This window comes from Alosa sapidissima, chromosome 7 (genome assembly GCF_018492685.1).
Source record: "Alosa sapidissima isolate fAloSap1 chromosome 7, fAloSap1.pri, whole genome shotgun sequence".
Classification (NCBI taxonomy): domain Eukaryota; kingdom Metazoa; phylum Chordata; class Actinopteri; order Clupeiformes; family Clupeidae; genus Alosa; species Alosa sapidissima.
Genome location: NC_055963.1, coordinates 23181356 through 23202881, shown reverse-complemented (window position 1 = coordinate 23202881; position 21526 = coordinate 23181356). Strand labels below are relative to the sequence as shown.

At 42.8% G+C, this 21526-nt stretch overlaps 1 protein-coding gene across 4 annotated transcripts; it reads right to left on the bottom strand.

Annotated features, from left to right (window-relative positions):
* Positions 1–216: 216 nt before the first annotated feature.
* Positions 217–19871, bottom strand: srpk3 (SRSF protein kinase 3). 4 transcript variants are annotated; one of them, XM_042099235.1, is made up of 17 exons: positions 19796–19871; positions 19203–19311; positions 17852–18312; positions 16993–17101; positions 16465–16552; positions 16182–16269; positions 15592–15698; positions 14874–15039; positions 13815–13840; positions 9952–10216; positions 9336–9593; positions 8324–8421; positions 3917–4024; positions 2580–2649; positions 2075–2167; positions 1152–1361; positions 217–1119 (listed from the first exon to the last, which is right to left on the bottom strand). In XM_042099235.1, the coding sequence occupies exons 1-16, from the start codon at positions 19809–19811 to the stop codon at positions 1177–1179; spliced, it is 2247 nt and encodes a 748-aa protein (XP_041955169.1). In that variant the 5' UTR covers positions 19812–19871; the 3' UTR covers positions 217–1119; positions 1152–1176. The 4 variants fall into 4 exon arrangements, with proteins under 4 accessions (XP_041955169.1, XP_041955170.1, XP_041955168.1 ...); XM_042099236.1 differs by having other exon boundaries at positions 217–1145; positions 1178–1361; XM_042099234.1 differs by having other exon boundaries at positions 217–1361.
* Between the last annotated feature and the right edge of the window lie 1655 nt (positions 19872–21526).

Below are 21526 nucleotides of genomic sequence, written 5' to 3'. Positions count from 1 at the left end.
ACAATTCTGAAAAACTGTCATTTCTCCAAACAACAAGCAGCTGTAGTATGATGCTAATACCAGATTTCAAAAAACAGATCCAAAGAAATATGTTAATATTTGTATCAGAGTAATGAATCCGTTAGTCCTGTAAAATGTATTACAATTACAGAAAAGTGAACTAATTTTGGATGTTGTATAAACAGCACCATTCACAACAGAAAGGACTCTAAAGAAGCTGGTTCGTTTCATCTTTAATATTATTCTCTGGTCTCCAGTCATGGTCATACACAGTATCTTATGTTCACAAACAACAAGCATTCCACACACCAACTGGCGAACATATATAAAAAAGTGAAGGCATGTTTCCCTCTCTATTTCTCATTTTTACACATGGCATATCAAGGCACTATTTTAACATATAAATACGTGACCAGCCGACAGAAGACGACCATACATCTCGAAAACGATCGACAGACTGCAGACATTTTATTCCAAACATTTACATAAATCAAAGCTCCGTAGTAATAATAATAATAATAGTAATAATAATAAGAATAGTAATTAAAAAGAAACGTAGACTGAGGTTACACTGTGGCTAGCTGTGTGCTCAGAGTCAGGTAATCTGAAGTTTGTTTTACCATAATACTCGTGATACATTCAGAGATGTGTGCACCTGGGAGTATAGGAACTGACCGACTGCTGGGAGAGTGCGGGGGAAGGATTAGCATGTGTCTGTGTCTGTGTGTGTGTGTGTGTGTGTGTGCGCACGCAGGAATAAGCAAGGAGGGGATCTAGTCAAAAAAGTGGAAAATAGCATGGTTTGTGTATGTGGTGTATGTGTGTGTACGTTGGGAGTTCATCTGCTAGTGCTGTTGAGACAAAGCATGTACAAAGTACTGACAGGTTCTCCTGTGTGTGTGTGTGTGCGATGCATAAGGAGTTGCTCCAATGCTTTTGAGTGTTTGTGCAACATGTGTGCATATGTGCAAGGCTGAGTTGCTCAGACCTCTGTGTGACTGTGTGCATATGCTGTGACTGTATAGATCATCCCAGTGTATTTAAGTGAGTAAGGAGTCTTTTTTTCCTCCAGTGCATGATCATATGTGGTGTTGTCAGGAGTCGCTCTATTGAGTAGAAGTGTGTGTGTGTGTGTGTGTGTGTGTGTGTGTGTGTGTGTGTGTGTGTGTGTGTGTGTTAGGAGTTGAGCCAGGGGTGCTGCAGACACTCGGCAGCCGTGGCCCGCTTCTCGGGCAGGAACTCCAGCATGGTCAGCAGAAAGTCGCTGAACTGGGCCGACTGCTCCAGTGGCCACTCGTACTTCTCCAGCAGGACCTCAAACAGACCCCACGGCTTCAGGTTGGCTATGTGCCGCAGCTCTCCTGACACGAGACACAGCACACACAATTAAGATTTATACACCAATCACAAAAGCCACATCACTATCCCAAGGTGCATTCTGTTCCACACGGCATTTCATGTCTCATTCAAAAGGTATGTATTTGGCGCCCCCTAGTGCACAAAGACTAAAATGTACACAACATGTTAAAAAAGATACACCATTTGAGATTTTGAGATTGGGTAGTTGAGTTTTGATTGTTCAAGGACCATACATTTGATGGAAAAACAAAACGTGAGGAGAACAATCCGTCGACAGACAGTGCGAGTGTGAGAGGACGTGGGCAAGTGGCAGCTGGGGTGACTGGTGACGGGCATCTGGCTGTGATGATTTAGTGCGCCGTGTTGGCAGACTGTGGTGAATTTAGAAACAGGTGACAACTTGAGTTACAGAAACAGGAGCCGTCCCTGGTGGCCAGTCTCTGAGTGTGTTTTCGTAACTAGAGATCTCGCTCCTGCACGTTTCTCCACGGTTTAGTAACACAGTTGCGTTTTCAAAACTTGGTCATGGTCCGGACAATCTTCCCCACTGCCTATATTTAGACTAGTTACGGAGCAAACGCAGAAAGCCCCTGTGTAGTACACCGTCTCGTGGAAACCCCCCTCGTTATACTGGATACACACATGAAATGAAACCAAAGTGGTATCTTTGGGCCATGTCTTTCTGCTGTGATAGCGAGTCCAGTCTGTGGCTTACCTCTGCGGTTGAAGTACTCGCGGGAGTAGCGTCCTGAGAGGGCGTGGTGAGGTGGAATGGCTCCCAGCAGCTCGATGATGTGAGCTATGTGATCTGTACAGGGGACAGCCAGCAGGCAGAGAGGTCAGAGCAACTCGGACAACCTCTGCCGCTCACCTCAACACACTCGAAACAGACTCTGAGAGCTACTTTCTTTTCTGTGTAACAATAACACAAAGCCAGTTTTTTTCTTTCTCTAAGTTCTTGATTGTCAGTAGGTTATGTTGAACTTGGCCAGACGGACGGGCCAGTCTATAAAAAGCAGGCCTGACAGGACTGACTGTATATAAAGCAGCATGTACAGACCATAATGTCTGCCAGCAGAGAGAAAGAGAGAGAGAGAGAGAGAGGAAATAAGAGTGAGGGAGGGAGGGAGAGAGAGAGAGAGAGAGAGAGAGAGAGGAAGAAACAGTGAGAGTGAGGGAGAGAGAGCAAGAGAGATAGAGAGAAAACAGTGTGATCAAACCTTCATCTCTGGTGTAGTCCTCTCCTGAGTGAGGCTCAAACAGATAGTCTCCGGTGGCCAGCTCAAAAGCCTGTGTAAGCAATCACAACAGCAACACACACACACACACACACACACACACACACACACACACACACACACGAATCACAAACACTGCTATGCACATACAAACACACAGATGAACCTCTCTAGGGGAAGTTCAGCAATGCTCCCATCACAAACGTAAAACATCACAGCGGTCTGTTCAAATAACCATGGATAAACTGCTACAGTCCACATACTGCCGCACAGCACAACCACAAGCTGTCAAACAGTTTTACTTTAACAAGCAGTTAAAGTAAAAGAAAAACAGTGTTTCCCACACATTGACTTATTTGTGGAGCACCGCCACAAATTCAAGATTGACCGCCACACCAAGACTGTTTTTTCTTGTCCTATTTAAATTCAGTGAAGTCCTGTTTAATTGCACACCCTCGCGCTGCTATGCGCACCCATGACTAATGCAGCCTCTGCCCCGTTCTCCCTTTCTCTCTCTCTCTGGACGCGCCCCTCCACTGCGTGCTCACCAATTAAAATGCTATCGTGCAGGAATTGTTTTTATTTTACAGTCTATGGTTTGAAGACGAGGCTAAAATGCTATTAAATCCGATTAGCATCATGACCATGCTGCGCAAATCTGTTCAAAACTGTTACATTCAAGTTAACTCTGGTACTCCTCCATTAAATTATTTGCAAGCTTGTAAACATCCATGGATAGGCCTACCTAAGATAATGTTAGAATAGTGCTAGGACCTTATCCTAATGTTATAGCTGCTTGTAGGCTACAGTATATCGACTAAGCTAATCATGCAGGATAAATGTAACTGTAGCTTACTTTTAAATTTGACTCCTGTTCAATCCAGATGTAACTCAAGAGGGCTTGTCCCCAGGATATTAAGTTCTTGGTTTGAAATTTCGTTATTTCTAATAGGTCCATCTCCAAGCATTACTCAGTGCTACTTACTGATAGAGCGCTAACACAGCAGGCCAGCTGTCACAATTCAAGTAGAATTTGTCAATACAATGGAGCTCATAGGCCAAGCATAGGCCTACTGCACAGTGTGTAACCAAAAGCCTAGTAAAGCAATAGTATGCCTAATACCTGTCCTGCCATCACAAATTGAGTCTGAGTCTTTGAGGAACGCTGAAAGAATATGCTATGCAACTCAATTTAGGGGAGGAGAGGGGTGATGGGTGAAGGTTGTGGAGCTGTGTGTAAGTGTGTGTGCATGTGTGTGTGTGTGCAGTGCGTGTGTGTGTGTGTGTGTGTGTGTGTGTGTGTATTTGTTTCCCCTCACCATGCAGGCTGTGCTCCAGATGTCTGCCGGGGTGCCGTACTCGGCCCCTATGAGTACCTCTAGGGCTCGGTACTGGCGTGTCTGAATGTCCTCTGTGAAGTGCTTGTGCTGATGGAGAGAGAAAGAGAGGAATAAATCATTAGGGACTCTAGATTCTAGGAAAATCACACATTACATTAGCCGTCTAAATGGCCAATTTATTTAAATGTACGGTAATTTTGAGAGATCAATGACAAGGCTAACAGGGAATAAGCTCTTATGCTGAGTGACTGCTGCTGACTAATGATTAAATTACTAAATTGTAAATACAACCCCAAAACAGAAAAAGTTGGCAAGTTGTGTAAAATGCAAATAAAGACAGAATGTGATGATTTAGCAGCAAAAAGGACATATCAAATATTGAAAATGAACATTTGGACTATTTCATGGAAAATATGTTCATGCTATCAACATGTTTCAAAAAAAGTTGGGACAGGAGCATGTTTACCACCATGCTGCTTCACCTCTTCATTTAACAAAATACATTTTTAGAGACCATTTGCTAGAGTTTTGAGAATGAAATGTTGTCCCATTACTCCCCAATATAGGATTTCAGTTGCTCAACAGTATGGGGTATTCTTAGTCATGTTTGTCATTCTATTATGCACCCACTTCTGCCAATGTCATCTGATTGGAGGGCCACGTCAGTGTTAAAGAATAATACAAAAAAAAACAACGGCTATTTCCTAAAATGCAATGTTTTTTTCAAATACTGTATTTTCAAACACAAAACTACAAACAGAAAGTGCAAGTCTTTTTGTCTATTTTTAGACACCTGTGCTAGCAACCTTAGCTTATGAATGAAATAATGATAAAGTAAATATTAATACAAATGATAAAACCTGACAAACTAGGCGTCAGGTTTAAGAAAGCAATACCATTGGATTTTTATATCAAGATTTCAAAAGGCCATGGTTTGAAAGTGGTCAGAGATAAAGTCCTATTGTAAATATAAAAATCTTTGAGTATAAACAGAAGTTTATGAAGGGGGTAAATGTACCCATCTAATTTGCCACTGGATGGCAAGCACCTCAGATTATGCACCTTTCAGTAAATACTGGATGAACATATTTGGGCAGGTTTACTTTTTTTTGTCATATTACCCACATAACAAATTAACAAGAAAACACCTAAGATGTACAGTGATGGCCAAAAGTGTTGGCACCCATGCTAAAGTTGACTGAAAAGAGGAATATAAAATCATCTTTTGGAAATTGATCTTAATGCCTTAAGTGAAAAATGAGGAAATATCTAACCTTTAAGGACACCAATTTTCTTAGTGAATGAATAATGTATCATAAATAAATAAATGTTCTTCCTTAAAATACAGGGGTCATAAGTATTGCCACCCCAATGTTAAATTCCCATAGAGACAGGCAGATTTTTATTTTTAAAGGCCAGTTATTTCATGGATCCAGAATACTGTGCATCCTGATAAAGTTACCTTGGCCTTTGGAATTAAAATAGCCCCACATCATCACATACCCTTCACCATACCTAGAGATTGGCATGGTGTTATTTCAGTTAGCCTATTAGCTGGTTTGATGCTCATTGAGCTCAATGCAAATCAAACCAGCTAATAGGCTAACTGAAATAACACCATGCCAATCTCTAGGTATGGTGTAGGGTATGTGATGATGTGGGGCTATTTTAATTCGTGCAAAACTATGGCCTGCATTGCTTCCGCGTCATTACAAATGCACGTCTTCGTGTTTCTCGCGTGTAATACAAGCATTTCCTGAAAACTTTGTGCAGCGATTTTGGGTTTTAATCAAGCTCTGGATGTCTAGCAAATAGTGGAGGAGAGTACAAATGGGATTTGTCACCGTACTTGGATCTATCGTCTATTTTAATCAGTATCGTTGTTTGTCGCAATTAAAAATACCCTCAAGGGCCGGATTACATTATTATTTTGACATACGTCGCGGGTCGGAATTGGGCCGGACGCGGGCCGGATTTGGCCCGCGGGCTGGGAGTTTGAGACCCCTGCTCTATGGAGAAATATTTAAATTTGCAGAATTATTTTTGCCAATGTTTTCCTGAAATATTCAAGGTCTTCCCTGGAAAAGACATTGCCTGGATGGCAGTATATGTTGCTCAAAACCTGTATACATAATTCAGAATTGATTGTGCTTTGCCAAATGTTGCATGCATGCTGTAGGCACTAATGCTCCTCCACACCATCATAGATGTTGGTTTCGAACTGAGTACTAAAACAAGTTTGATAGGTTGGATACTTGGATAGGCCCTCTCCTCTTTAGCCCAGATGAGTCCATGATTTCCAAAAAGAATGGCAAATTTTGATTGGTCTAACCACAGGACTTTTTCCATGCTACCTCAGTCCATTTTAGGCCCAGATAAGATGGTGGTATTTTCTGTATCATGTCTCAATACAATTTTGGCTGTTATAAATTTTGGCTGCAGTTTTTGAACTGTGGACATGGACAATCGTTATCAGAGGTTTTCTTGAGCCCATACAATGACTGGTCTGGAAACAGGTCTGGTGTTGATGCAGTTCCATCTGAGGTCCAAAAGACCATGGCCATCCAATTAGTCTTTCAGCTCTTTCCCTTGTTTGCAAAGATTCCTCTGGATTCTCTGAATGTTTTGATAATATTATGTTCTGTAGATGAAGACTCCTACATCTTTACTTCTAAGAGACCCTGCCTCTCTGGGGTGCTCTTAGTTTTAGTTTAGTTGTGAAACATTCCTTCTTTTGTTTTCTTTATCATTATACAACTTTTCCAGCATTTTGTTTCCCCTGTCCCAACTTTTTGGGGGCCAAGCAGCGAAGCTGCGAAGGCACCCATTGTGTTTCTACGTTTTCCTATTATTATTATTATTCCGTCATGGAAGTCTATGGCAGCCCATAGAACCGATATAATGACTTTTGACCTATAGGTGGCGCTATAATTAGCAAATTTACCTTTTGGCCTGTATGGGTGTTGTGTTTGGAATTAAAACATACTAATGGTGATTGTTAATACTATGGGAGGTCGTAAGTCCGACAGATGTGAATTTGTGACGTCAACATAATTGATCCGGCCGCCATATTGGATTTAATCAAAAACACCTAAAAGTTTTCACAGGTCACAAAGTTTGTCCGATTGACACCAAACTTGACACACATAATCTTCAGTCCAAGCCTCAAAAAAGTTATCCCTTTTTGTCTTCAAACCTAAAACCGTTCGCCCGTAACAGCCAATCAAAATTGGCGGCGAAGCCACCAAACAGGAAGTGAAGGAATATCTCAGCAATGCTTTCACGTATCAAAACCAAACTTGTTACATGGGCTCAGGACCCAATTAGGAGGAGGCTCAAGAAATTTGGTAAATTCTGACCACTGTGTGGCGCTATAATCACAGGAAGTAGGCTCATATCTCAGCAATGCTTACACATATAGAAACCAAATTTGGTATATGGACTTGGGATCCCATCCTGAGGACACACAATACATTTGGTGACCTTCGACCACTAGGGGGGCGCTAGAGATACAGGAAATTAGCTCATATCTCAGCAACGCCTTTATCTATCAAAACCAAACTTGGTACATGGACTCGGGACCTGATCCTGAGGACACACAATACATTTGGTATACTTTGACCACTAGGGGTACTATAATTAGGAAGACTTTTACGTATCGACACCAAACTTGATACGTTGATTCGTAAACACATCCTAAGGACCCACAATAAATTTGGTGACATTTGACCACTAGGGGCTCTATGATTAGCAACACTTTCACCTATCGCAACCAAACTTGCTATGTGGACTTTGGACTACATCCTGAGGATGCACAATTAATTTGGTGTGCTTTCACCACTAGGGGTGCTATAATTATCAACACTTTCACCACTTTAAACCAAACTTGGTATGTGGACTTCTTGTGAAGAGTACATCTTGAGGACACACAATAAATTCGGTGACCTTCGAATCCAGTCCAGTCCAATTCAAACAAGTCCAATCCAATCCAATCTAACACAACACAGTCAAGTCCAGTCCAGTCCAATCCAATCCAATCCCAGCTCCTGCTTAACTGCTTGGCCCCCTCATTGCTGCTTGCAGCTATATTTTTGAAACAAGTTGCTGGTATCAATTTCATAATTAACATATATTTCCCATGAAATAGTCAAATTTGTAATTTTCAACATTTGATATGTTGTCTGTGTCCTTTTTGCAACTACATATGAGTTTAAGAGATTTGCAGATTATTACATTCTGTTTTTATTCACATTTTACACAACGTCCCAACTTTTTCTGTTTTGGGGTTGTAAGAAAAACTGTCTCATCAATTAGGAGACATGCCCTACATCTACTGTAGTCGACAGGTTTGTTCCCAGTTCTGGCTGGATATCTGGGGACACTCACCACCCAGCAGGCGTTGCCCAGGTCTGCAATCTTGATGTGGATTTTGTCTGCGTTTTGTGGTTCCAGTGGGTTCACCAGGAAGTCTGCAGCGCTGTACGCTAACCACATAACAAACACAACACACACCAGTCACCCCAATGCCACTAGTCTCAGTCAAGTAGTCAAATCACAGGAAATGCCCCACAACAATGACTCTGACAGCTAAAACCATCATAAAGACAGCTAGCGCTCATATACTGTAACTGCAATGCCAACACATAACACTGATATCAGCAACGCTGCATCCACTATGATAGATACACTAAGTAGTACTGCATATGCACTTCTTATAAGCACAATTCATCAAAGATAACATTTTGTATTTAAATATGATAAATATGGCATTGTAAATATGTACATAATACATACATACATACATACACATACAACATCACATTCATCAAGACTTCATGCCAACATTTGTATACACACAAGGATATCATCCTGAGGATCAAATAAGTTTTAACTGAATAACTAGAATGTAATAAAAGTGGAACTGAACGACTTGAGTGAAACAGTGCATCCTAACTGTTGCTTAGCACTGAATGCTCTATCCACACTGAATCCGTTAAATATGCCAGTCTATTGCGTGATATTTCTCGTTCAAAATAGCAGAACAACGTGAGCAACAGAAAGAACATAGAAATGGGGCCACTGCATTGCACAGCACTGTGTCACATTGCGCATCCCAATTGAAAAAAAAAATATTTTGTCTCTCGGGCTACATCAGGTCCACAACTGAAGCGCTCCATTCACGGTGTGTAAAAATAGTTTTAGAAGACCGGTCTAATTTTTTTTAATGTACGCGCCGCCATCACGTCTGGTGTAGCCAGTTCCATTGAATAATGTGGAAGCTAACTGTTGCAGCAGACGCAACACAAACAGAACACTTCAGTTTGTGCCCGGTGTTGCCTCCCTGTAACGCTCACTTGCGTCGCATGCTGTTAGGACACAGTGTAATGATACCACTTACAGTTGGAGGAGAGGGCCGAGCGCTGGCTATCTCTGCCTGTGGAGTAGCCGGACAGCGTGGACAGGGCCGACTCGGAGGTGGTCGAGAGCACCGAGCTAGACATGCCGGACAGGCCCGAGCCGGGGCTGGAGAAGCGCATGGGCCCGCCACCGCCGCTGTGACCATTACAGCCATCCTCCAGCCACGAGGAGCCCGACTCAGGGCTGCCCTTACTGCCGTGGGTCCGCAGGTTCCCGTTTCCGTTGAACACAGAGCGACCTGCCGAGGGAAAGGAGGGGGAATCAGTCAGGACCTTTGCGTCTCCAAACTCATCCGTGGTGCTAAGGGTGCTTTATGGGTCAGCTCGTTGTTTTCAGCTCGGTTTCCATTTCAGTGTTTTCAGCTCGGTTTCAATATTGTCATAAATGCTCTACATGCCTCCATAAGTTATACATTTCCCCAAACATCAATCAGTGGATAAGCATGCTGACATTTATATCCATTTGTATTTATTTCATTTTTGTGTAGGCCTGAAGTGGACCTTAACTAATGTTTGTAAACATGTAAAGGGGTCTATAGTACATGCATGCATATTGCAACCCACCTACTAGTGAGAAAAAGAAAAAGCCACACACACCTTTTACCGGCGGCTCCTTCCTCAGGCGTGCCTGCCTGCCCTCTGACCTCCGTGTCTCACCTGGCGGGAAGCCCTCGGCCTCCTCCTCGTCATCCTCCTGCAGCCTCCACAGGGCCCTGGCCTGGCTGCCTGTTGTCCCAGCGGCCGGCTCGCCGTCCAGCTCCTCCAAGCGCTGCAGGTCCTGGAGCCGCTCCTCCAGCAGACGCTGCTGCCGCTTGGCCTTCCGCTTCAGCTTCTTCTTCTTGTTCTTGGAGATCTTCCCCATCTACACACACCGGCAACAAGGGGCAAGCAGGAGACCACCGTCAGTGGAAACTAACGGTCAGTGGCTAACGGTCACTTAACTCAATCTATTTATTATTCTTATGATTATTCTTATTATCACCACCATTATTACCATTATCATAATTATTATTGGTGTTATTATAATCTATTATTATCATTATTATTATTATTGGTGTTGTTACTGACATTTATTGTCAATAACAACACCATACATTGATCATTATTGAGGATGTTGGATTGTTATTAAGTGAGTTCTGAACAACACATGAGATGATTTCAAATAAATTAGCCTATATTTTAATGAGTAGAATGATACGTTATAGATAATGTTAATGTGGTAAATTCAACTCCCACCCATCCATTATGAAATAATGAAAAAGTGTTCACCCGAGGTGTGTGAGTATCCAAGGGATTCATGTGCGTATAGTGACTAAACCCCCCCCCCAAAAAGACCAAAGATTGCAGCCACCCCAGAGAAGCCCCCTCTCTGAATATAACGCTGCTGCATGTCAGAAAAAAAACTGTCTGCTGTTGTCCTATTTGGATGAGCAGTGGTCTGACACAGCAATCTACAGCCATGTGGCCTCAGTACTGTACAGGGCACTGGACAGTCGACATCTGACACCGCCTCACCATTTCCTGCTGGGGGAGGCTATTTCAGGCCACCGCTCAGCTGCCCATATGGGTGGGTGGGGGTGGACTACTGAGAAAGCAGCTCCACTGAAGGCCAGTGTCGCTGAGGCGACCGACTCGAGTCCCGTGGCGACATGTGTGCGGCTGAACGTGAGCGGACCCTGATGACGAGGGTGTAGTGGACGGGGAGGCGGGGGTGGAATGCGGGGGGGGGGGGGGGTTACAGTTTACAGCTTACAGCTGTACAGCAAGGAGGGTGTACTTCAAATGTACTGTGCTCAACTCTAATGTGCTACAACTATATATCTACACAAATAAGCAACGAGGGCGTTGGAATATATCTGTGTCTGAGACAGTGCAGACATTATAACAAGTAAAGCTCTTAGATTTGACATCTTCAGAAATTATGTCTGCGCCTCTAGGGCAGTGACACAATAAACTGCAACACATTAATGTCTGAATATATAGCAGCTTCTGCAGCACCACCAATACTGCAGCCAAAATACAAAATATCTCTCATAGCACCACATAGAGCCAAGCCAGTCTTTTCAATTTCAATTGTTCATATGTCCTGCACTTCCTGGAAGACTTTTCAGCCAGCACAAACATTTCCGATTGACCATCACCTGCATTGTTTTAGTGTACCTGTTTACACGGACCCAGATGGGTGTTACACCTAGTGAATGAGTTAAAAAGCTGAAGGATTTATGCGTGTGTCAAATCGAATAAAAAGTTGCACTGTTGGGCATAAACAAGATGTTTACACGTGAGTGAAACACGAAAGGAGCAGAAAATAACAGAAGATGCCGTTGACGACGCTCCACCAAAAATAAATGTGCTGGCTGAAACAGCCTTCCGTGATATATAGTCCATTTCAACTCTTCATTCCTACAGAGCACAAACAATGAGTGCAAAATATGTGCCTCCCCTGTGCTTTGTTTTCTGCCTTGAATAAAGCTGTGTTGCTGAAATGTCAGGAGCTGCCAATCTGTACTGGTGCACCACTGCAGGTCGTAGCTCTGCAGGAGGGCCATCGATCAGCAGCTGCTGTGGGTTTACATCACGGGGTTACCAGTGGTGTCAGCGGATGACACTGCTGATATTTCAGTGGGGGAACGCTGCTTCTACACTCCAGACCACAAGGATGCTGGGGCGAGTGGCCTTTAGGGATGTTAGGAGTGCAAAGGGGCACTGCGCCCTGACATTTCACTAAACACCTACTGAACAGGACCAGTCAGAAATGACTATTTCGAGGTACTGATGCCAGTTCCATGCAGAAAGATGACCTGAGTACTCGCTGAACTAGACTGACTATGCTTTGTGCTGGAAAATAGAAACGTGTGGAGTTCTTCTCACCGACAAGGAAGAAGGTGAAAAGTGAGGAAAGAAAGTGAGGAAATTAAGTATGAAAGGGACACAGACTGTGACAGCAAAACGTCTTCTCTTAGGGCTAACATTTCAAAACACTGACAGTCGCAAAAAAGCTGAAGTTTGTTGAGTGACTTTAAGGAGCAGGCTGTGCTTCGCATCTCTCTCTCTCTATCTCTCTCTCACACACACACACACACACACAGACACTCACCCACACACACACTCAAAGAGTGGTGTTAAGTTGGTGGAGTGAGAAAGCGTGTGTTGAAGGCTCTCACAGGGTATGTGTTTCAGCCGCACGTCTTTGCGCTAATTAGGAAATATTAATACCTCAGTCCATGATGGAAGCAAACTGTTAGTGAAATGGAACTGATAGAAACGGAGCATATGAAAATTTAAACAGCTTCCAAGGGTGATGTAGGGGCAGAGTATGTGCTTGATTACAGTGGCATTTGGTAAAATGGAGTCAGGCAGATGAATTGCTTTGGGTATGACACTGCATTGCAGAGCTATTGGGGGTGAAAGATCACACTGTACACATCATGCAGTTGCACGAGTCGAGTAATAGCTTTCTTTAGTCTGAATTCAAATTCATTCAAGTTCATTCTACATAAAGCTTTGGATTCTATGCCATTTCAGTAAACTATATATGTGTCTCATACGGGTCACTTGAGAATTACGTAATAATCATTCAGCGTTTTCTTAGATAAGGGAGTTTAACACATTTTGTTTTGTTGCTTACTTGTTTGTTTGATTTTTTTGCTGAATGAAACTTTACGTTAAAAGTTACTGTGTTAAACTTACAACAAACATAATCTGAGTTTCTCTCATGACATCCACAAACAAAAGGTTCTCTTAGAAACAGTCTCCATATTCCTCTTACTATTCCATCCATACAAACATCAGATATACAGACATACAGTAGACTGGTGATTTTAAATGCTGAAAAATCCACCACATCACCACAGCAAAGTCTACCATACTGAGGCATTCTAAACAGTTCTTTACTTAGTGCAGTGAGTGAGCAAACCAGACGCAACATCTTGAGAAAGGTCCATTACATCCACCGATTAAGGAAAACAAAAAGTCAACATCGGCATCTTCCTTCCATTTGAGATCTGTCTGAACAAATCTATGCTATATCTACACGTAACACTATTATGCCAAAGCGATTTTCACTTTAGACTCCAAAAGAAACACAACTGTTTGCACTTCGAGTTTCTTTCAGAGCTGAGGGAACATAAAAATGTAAACGTAATAAAAGAATGTAAAAACCTCACAAGACAGAATAATACCGATATTGATAGGATTAACCATGTTAACAGTAGACACACCAGTGGCGGATGTTAGCATTAGCATTGAGCTGATTGTGTAATTCATGAAGTAGCTGCTGGTCTGTCTACACAATGAACGCTACATGTTATCATGTAGCGGGACAAAGGTTTTGTTTTCCTCAATCAGTGCGCATCATAGGGTCACATGCATCATGCTGACTGGACCTACTTTAGCACCAAGATGTGCCTAAGTGTTCACACCATGACACTACACCCTCCCCAGTGGTCTTTTTGACATACCTGATTTTCCCTTGGGGCGGAGCTAACTGCCATCAGAAACAGAAGGGGGGAAAGGAAGGGATAGATAAACCACAATGATCACAGAGAGAAAGAAAGGGAAACATAAGAAAAGAAAAAAAAAACAGAAAAGAAAAAAAACAGGACAAAGTTAGAAACAAATAGAGACTGAGAGGAAATGGGGGTGACTAGAATTGACACCAATGACAGAGGACAATGACAGTGAGAGAGTGAGAGAGAGAGAGAGAGACAGAGACAGAGAGACAGATACAGAGAGTAGGAAAGACAGAGGAGAGAGAGAGATACACAACATGCAAATAAACATCCAGACACATTCCATTAATAACCTTTAGGGTGGAATTCCAATTGGGCCTTTAAGACACTACATTCTGCTCTGCCTCAATAAAGTCATCTAACTAGTCATTTGGCTAAACTCCCTTATTGGACTAAGGGAAGTGATCATCACTAAAATGTTGACTTTAGTCAGAAGATTGTTCCGATTGCCAAAAAGAAGGTCAAGCATTCCACTTAGCTTGCTTGTGTCGCATGTAATAAGGCAGTGTTACAAACCTGACATATTTTAGAGCAACACTTCCAAATACCATTGCAGTGTCTGCATTCTACTGAGCTGCAGGCTTGTGCAAAATTCCAGAATTGAATTGAAACTGGCTCTTAAATTCTAATTCAATTCTTGAATTTCACTTGCATTTCAATTGAGGTAGCAAACAGGAAGCAGAATTGCAATTCGAATTGTGCACAACCCTGCTGAGCTGGAGATCTGATGATCATAAATTCAAATTCTTACACTGTGTCAATGATTATGCATTCCGTTAACTTAAGACTCTTTGACCCAATTTATAAGAACATAAACTAATAAAGAGCATACAGTGAGTGCACCATTCATTCATTCATTCATTCATTCATTCCCGTATAAAAATGTCACACTCCCTAGGCAGATACTTCCTGGCATGTCATTGATGCTAACTAACTGGGGGTGTGTCCTGGGCCTGACAAGCAGCAACACACTGAAATGCAAGCATGTCACTGGAGGGCGGGGATTACCAGAGGAGCCTGAGGGGGGCGGGGCTCCAGACTGCTGCCATATTGTGGCCTCGGCAGCCAGGCGCCGGATGTACACCTCGTTCACATCCAGCAGGATGTTCTCTGGCTTGATGTCTGTGTGGATGATCTTGCATTTGGTGTGTAGGTAGTCCAGACCTTGAAGAACCTGATCGAGAGACAGAGAGAGAGAGAGAGAGAAAGAAAGAGAAAGAGAAAGAGAGAGAGAGAGAGAGAGAGAGATTAATGGGATATGAGATCTAAGGATCAGTTACACTGTGAGAATTTGCACATCCGAAATGAGACTTCAGCAGCTTCGGCACTTACATAGCTTATGCTGACACAGGAGTGATTCATCTAACAAGCATAACTGAATTCAAACTCAGAACGTCAGAACGATGTAATGATGTATCAGACTGCATAATTAATATGTCTCTGTAATAAGGGACTGGGTAAACAGGATTAGCTCCACATTCCAAATATTTTTTAAAGTATCTTTGAACTTTTGCCTTTATTTAGATAGGACAGTGAAGAGTGACAGGAAACAAATAGGAGAGAGATGCGGAGCGATCCGGAAATGGCCACGGGTCGGTTTCGATATGGACGCTGCAGCCACTTGCCCTAAGTCTTAGATAAACTGATTGAAGTCCCCTACACTACACTGGTTTCGTTTGAACATAGCGAGTACAGATCTATAGTGGGTCTAGAGACCATGACTTACCTGTTTGAGGATGCTCTTGACACAGACCATCGGCAGGCCCATGTAGTTGGACTTGATGATGTACTTCAGCAGCTGATGGCCGAGCACCTCGAGCACCATGCAAACATCTTTAAAAGTTCAGAGTTCAGGAAACACTTCCACAATATGTCTTCCATTCAAACTCATACTTTCAATTTTCATTCAGTTACCCCTCCTATGTACCCTGGAAATCCAGAGTTCTCGTAAGAGCACAATGGAATTGTCTCTGTGAGACACTCTGGCAATGAGCAATGATGCACTTTACTTTTACCCCAACATTCTGGGGAACCAGCTAAACTGATATACACAGTGCTGCAACGTTGGATGACAGTACACATTGGTCGTAGTGTTATCCGATTGCGTCGAAGTCCGAAATAATTCAAAGTAAACATGGTCTAGTGTTATCCAATTGCATGCAGTGAGATTTTTAAATGCATGTTTGTTGCTGCCCCTCGAGTTGGGCCATTACATTGTTCGTGGCCAGACCCTTAATCTTTCTAGATTACCAGGGTCTGGATTTTTCAGGCTACCTCCTATGGTCACCTGCAGTTAAACTGCTTGAGCAAGGATACGAACACCGTTAACGCCGGATATTTTGAAGTCATCAATGAGCTGTACAATAGTCTGTCGCTTTGGGTCTGTAGGGTCACTGTCACGAACCTGATGCAAACAGAGTGCATTACATTATTATTATCATGACAACTAGAACACGACACAATGCAGCAAAATGCTAAACAGATATGAATACAGATATTACTAGATAGTTGAATAGTATTTTCTTGCTTGTTTGGGCAAGCAGTTTTTCAACACTATTTGCCTGATGCTTTTCATGATGGTCTTGAAGGCTGCACTCACGCATTTCAGCAGCTTTATTTCATCCAGGGCCGTCTCTGTGTAGTGCTGGGCACTCTTCACCACCTTGAGCGCCACAAAACGTTTCCTCCTAAAGCGGAGAAAGAAAGAGAGAAAAGGAGAGAGAGAGGAGAGAGAGAAAGAGAGAGAGAAAGGGAGAGTATGTGAGGGAGAGAGAGAGAGAGAAAGAGAAATGGTCTCAGCATGGTGGTGGCTGTTTGCCATGAGTGGGTGTGGGGAAACAACCTCTATACACTTTTAAGAACACTCTAAGTTTACAACAATATGTCTGAAGAATCACTGGGCAGTTTTTAAAATAAATCTCTCATACCCTTTCTTTACACACAAACACATGCTCATACTCTCACACACACTACAAGCACTGCACCGATAGCATAGTAGCTAACTGTGCTATCTTCACTCAACATCATGTTTCATCTGAGGCCGACATAAACAAGTGATCATATAACTGTGCATTGCTTCAGAAACGCGAGCGCAGTCAGCGCACACACACATTCTTTCAGTACTCACTGAAGGTCCCAGCAAAGCCACACTGTAGAGAAGTGCCCCCATCCTAGTTTCCTCACAACGTGGTATCTGCCATTAAACAAGTCTCCGATCTTCACTGGGTAGTATCCTCCTACAATATAAACGGTACTCAGTGCAAGACATTCTACCAGACACAGAGTTGATTACAGCAGTCAGTTTGGCACAGCTATTCAATTATCTCATTAAGTTCTCTCTTAAGATGTCAATACAGGGATACTGGCAAACATCTATACAGGGATCAACAGTCAGCTAGGCATAATTACATGTTAACATTTACATGTATTCATTCAGCAGGCACTGTTGTCCAAAGTGACATACATATGTCAACTATATTTACAAAAGTGACATACATATGTCAACTATAAGGGAGAACAATGGTGGAAGCCGGGAATTGAACCCACAACTTTCTGGCTACTGCATGATAGCCCAGCTCCTTAACCACTGCACTACCACCGCTATGTTAAAAATAATAAAAAATAATCATCCGAGATGTTTCAAAAGAACAAAACACCCAGGCTGACAGTCATGGAACAGACCTTGAAACTATGAACATGCTTGTTGTCATGAGGCATGAACGAATGATTTCTCAAGAGCTAGGAAGACGCTTTCTGCTCACAGTGGATTCTGCCAAACTATACACAAGGTGATGCATCGACGGCATATGACAATATTGTTTTAAAATAAAACCAACATATCATATAGAAATAGATACAATAAAAATATAACGCTCACAAAATGATATGTCATATTGTGCTGTGCTTGTTTTGATGTCTGTTGTGCTATATTTATCACTTGGCATCAATCATTCTGCACCTCTGCCCTGAGACTAGCAGTGACGCACCCTTGCAGTAATCTGTTGGGTTCTCCTGCTCCTCATCATCTGATCCCAGCAGCTCAGCGGGAGGAGGGGTGAAGTCCGGTGGCGGGGGACTGAGGGTCTGCGGAGGGGGGGTCTCACTCCGGCCGGAGAGGGTCTGTGAGGTAGGTGGGGTGGTGGACAGCACCGGCGGAAGGCTCACGGAGGGGGTGATGGGGGTGACCGGGGTGGATAGAGGCGAAGCGAGGCTGGTGGGGGAGGGTGGTGCAGGGTCAGAGCCAGGCACGGAGGCAGGCGGGGAGGCCGAGATGGGACTGGAGCTGGGGATGGAGATGGGCAGGGACTGGGGCAGTGGGGCGGTGGGCTGCAGGTCAGGGGGGTTCGGGAACAGGGTGAGTGGAGGGGTGGGGGGAGTTTTCGGGGGAGTGGAGGGCGTGTGGATCGTTAGGATGTGACACAATTCATCTGCAGTGGGCAATGGGGGCCTGGAGTAAGAAAACATGGCATTTATTAACACTGAATATTAATAGGATGTAATTTTCATACATGATTGTTACAAATGAAAGAATGTATTACTACAAAAACATTCCAGCAGTTACTAGGTAGACGTTTATAACTGATGTATTACCTATAACAAAGTATGGCAAGTAACACTATGATAGCTATTGATGGTGAGTTTGACACCTCCTGATCTTAAAGCCTTCCAACAGGGCACAGACAACAAAGTAAGCATTCATTCATCACAATAACTGTATTATGACCCCAGCCAGACACACACACAAGCCACGTGTAAGGGAAGAGAAGGGGAATTGAGCCTGAAGGAAATGTTCACACACTATCATGAGGCATGACATTTCACTAGTACAAATCATATCTTTTGTTTAATACATGAACCGTTTCAATGCACTGAAAGAATATGACTGGATAAAAATAACAGCAACAATGAGCTCCTCCAGATTATTCCGTCAAGGATTTTAGGACAACAACTCCTTTATGCTATGGTGAACAAAGGTGATCAGTGTGAACAAAATAAACCTCAGAGTCCAACGTCATGCAAGGTGAAACTGTCCCGCTTGTTATGAATTTTAAAACAGTAACACCATTATGTAACTGTGGTGCCGCAACTCTCTGCCTTGACTGACAATTGGGACATGTGCGCAATGTGCATTGTTCAGGTTTACAAGGGTGACGTTAAAATAGGCACCAGAGGGAGGGGGAGACATGAGTCAATGTGCTTATCTGGAGAAGTGAGTCCATCGGCCTGCCTTATGTATTTTTAGCCCACTCTGAGACAGAATCGCAGCCGCAAAATCTGGAACACGCTCTGTTGGACGCACTGGTGTTTTGGATGTAGAAATGAGACCAGATCACTCACCCAAGATCGATTCGGGGAATATCCTCACCAGTTCCTTTGCGATGCTTCTTGCTTTTCTTTTTGTGCTTCTTGCCTGGAGTACTATGCGGATTGTTGTTACCGCTGGAGACTGTTATGAATCAAGAGTATATGTTAGCGATGCTAGTTGCGGCGACCCCCTTACTGCTAACCACCTAGCTAGCCCACCAGGCTTACTGCTGTTATGAGCACAGTACTAACGTTAGCTACAATAACACGCATGGACAGTTGCTGAAGGTTGCTCTCGGCGGTCGAAATAAGAAATGTCATGACATGAAAATATATTTATATACACACAGACGGAATGACAGTGGAAGCACGATCGATTCCATAAAAACATGTTATGCCCTCTGGGTAAATGTCTTGTCTGAATGAGGAGTGCCGAGGTTAACGGTAGCTGGCTAGTTAGCGTATACATCAAAATGCCAGACTAACGAGCAGAATTCACAAACCTAAAGCATATGGGGCTCTCTCTTCATGTCACAACACAATGCATTAATTACAACACGTACACACTCCCATATGTACATTTTAAAAGCTGACAACATTTGTGGAGAAATTATAAAAGCTCTCACCGTTCATCGATATCATCAGTGCAGCTGTCACCACGCACCGTAGCTGGTTTCACTGCTTGCGCATGCGCTCTGCTGATGCGCACAGCACAGGACTATCCCGATTGCAGTGCTGTAGCGCTGAGGTGGTGGAATGCAACATTCATTCAGTGAGGGAATTCTGTGCACTGACATGGCTTACAGAATATTAATCAGACCCAGCTTTTAAATTAATGCAAGCTGTTGCCTGATAGTGGAGACTAAAGGGCCACACTGTTGCCGGGACACAGGACTAAGCCAGTGGGCAGCGCATTAGGCTAGATAATATGATTAGGACAGTAACAATAAATTAATAACCAAAAACAACGGAAATTAAGCAAAGGAGGCACTGCTTAAAATTATATCTTTATTTTCCCCATACAAATTTCCATTTCATTTCATTTCTTCATTTTGGCTCCCAATGTCTCTTTAACTGAGAGTAAATCTATCTGAGAAGAAAAAAAAATGTTTCTCTGGACAATATTTACAGGCACATATACATAATTGTTAGCAAACTATACACAATGAAAATACAAAAGAGTAAAACAAGACTATGGTCTCACTTTTCCTTTAGTTCTGCTTACTTTATGAAATCCCCTTACATTTCAGACCTTTCCCTTGTCAAATGTGAATATTTGGCAAGAGGTTTAGATTACTTCACTTGTAAATGTTACAGAATAATAATAATAATAAAAAATGTCCATTAGGGCAGATATATTGAATATTAAACTTCAAAGAACTGTGCAGGTTGCAGGATGAATATCAAGGATACAGGATGCCTTAAAAGAAGGTATTCATTGCTGAGCACATAGTATTGTTCAGACATATTCGTCAGTAAACAGGTTTGCCAAAAGCGTCACCATCATGCACAAGAGGTTTTTTACATACATCACACACACACACACACACACACACACACACCCATACAAACGCACTCTCAGCAAAACTTGTGAGACACAAGCATCATGTGCTCAGAAACACAGCAGCTATTGAAGCCAATGAGTCAATCAAATCACAGGCATGCACTTGCTATGCTACATTACAGTAATTAAGACTACACCAAAGGAGCTAGACATCGATTTTAAACGGCTGAACAAACAGAAGCACACACGAGCGATGCGTTTCCCACAAGATTGCTGTGCCACAAGTCTGAAGGCCAGTTCCTTATGCAATGAACTGCGCTGTAAAGTCAGGATAAAACGTCCTGAACTGAACAATATAGCTGTGCCAAAATACAGAGGCAAATACACAACAAGTTGGATAGCGAAACACACAAGGCTTTGTGGAGCTCACAGCACTTTTACCTTGTGCCATCTGTCCAGTTCCTGTGTAAAAGTGAGCCTTGACCAGCAAATTCATGTTCCTGTTGGCCTACTTACACAGAGGTTACACCAATACAGGCCATTGGGGCCTTAAGATCACTCAAGTCACATACACCATCAAAAAGTTGTATAGATATATGTATATAATGGGGTAGGATTACCAAAAATGTAAACACAAAGTGCTAAAGGTAAAAAAAAAACAACAACAAAACTACACAAAAAGCTTACAATTCAATGATGAATACTAAAATAATCTCTATACACTAGTATCATCACCACCACCTAGAACAAGAACCAAGTTGAACTGTGATCCTGAAAAAAAGCATTTGGAGACACGGACAGCTCTATTTGTGTGAATACAGTGAACACTGAAACAATACTGAGACGGGTTGGA

Bases quoted from the DNA above. Each gene is read 5' to 3' on its own strand.
- srpk3 (XM_042099234.1), bottom strand. The intron at 17,102-17,851 runs GTGCGTCACTGC...TTTATATTGTAG, and splicing joins CCCAACAGATTACTGCAAGG to GAGGATACTACCCAGTGAAG. The intron at 16,270-16,464 runs GTGAGTGCAGCC...TGTTTGCATCAG, and splicing joins AAATAAAGCTGCTGAAATGC to GTTCGTGACAGTGACCCTAC.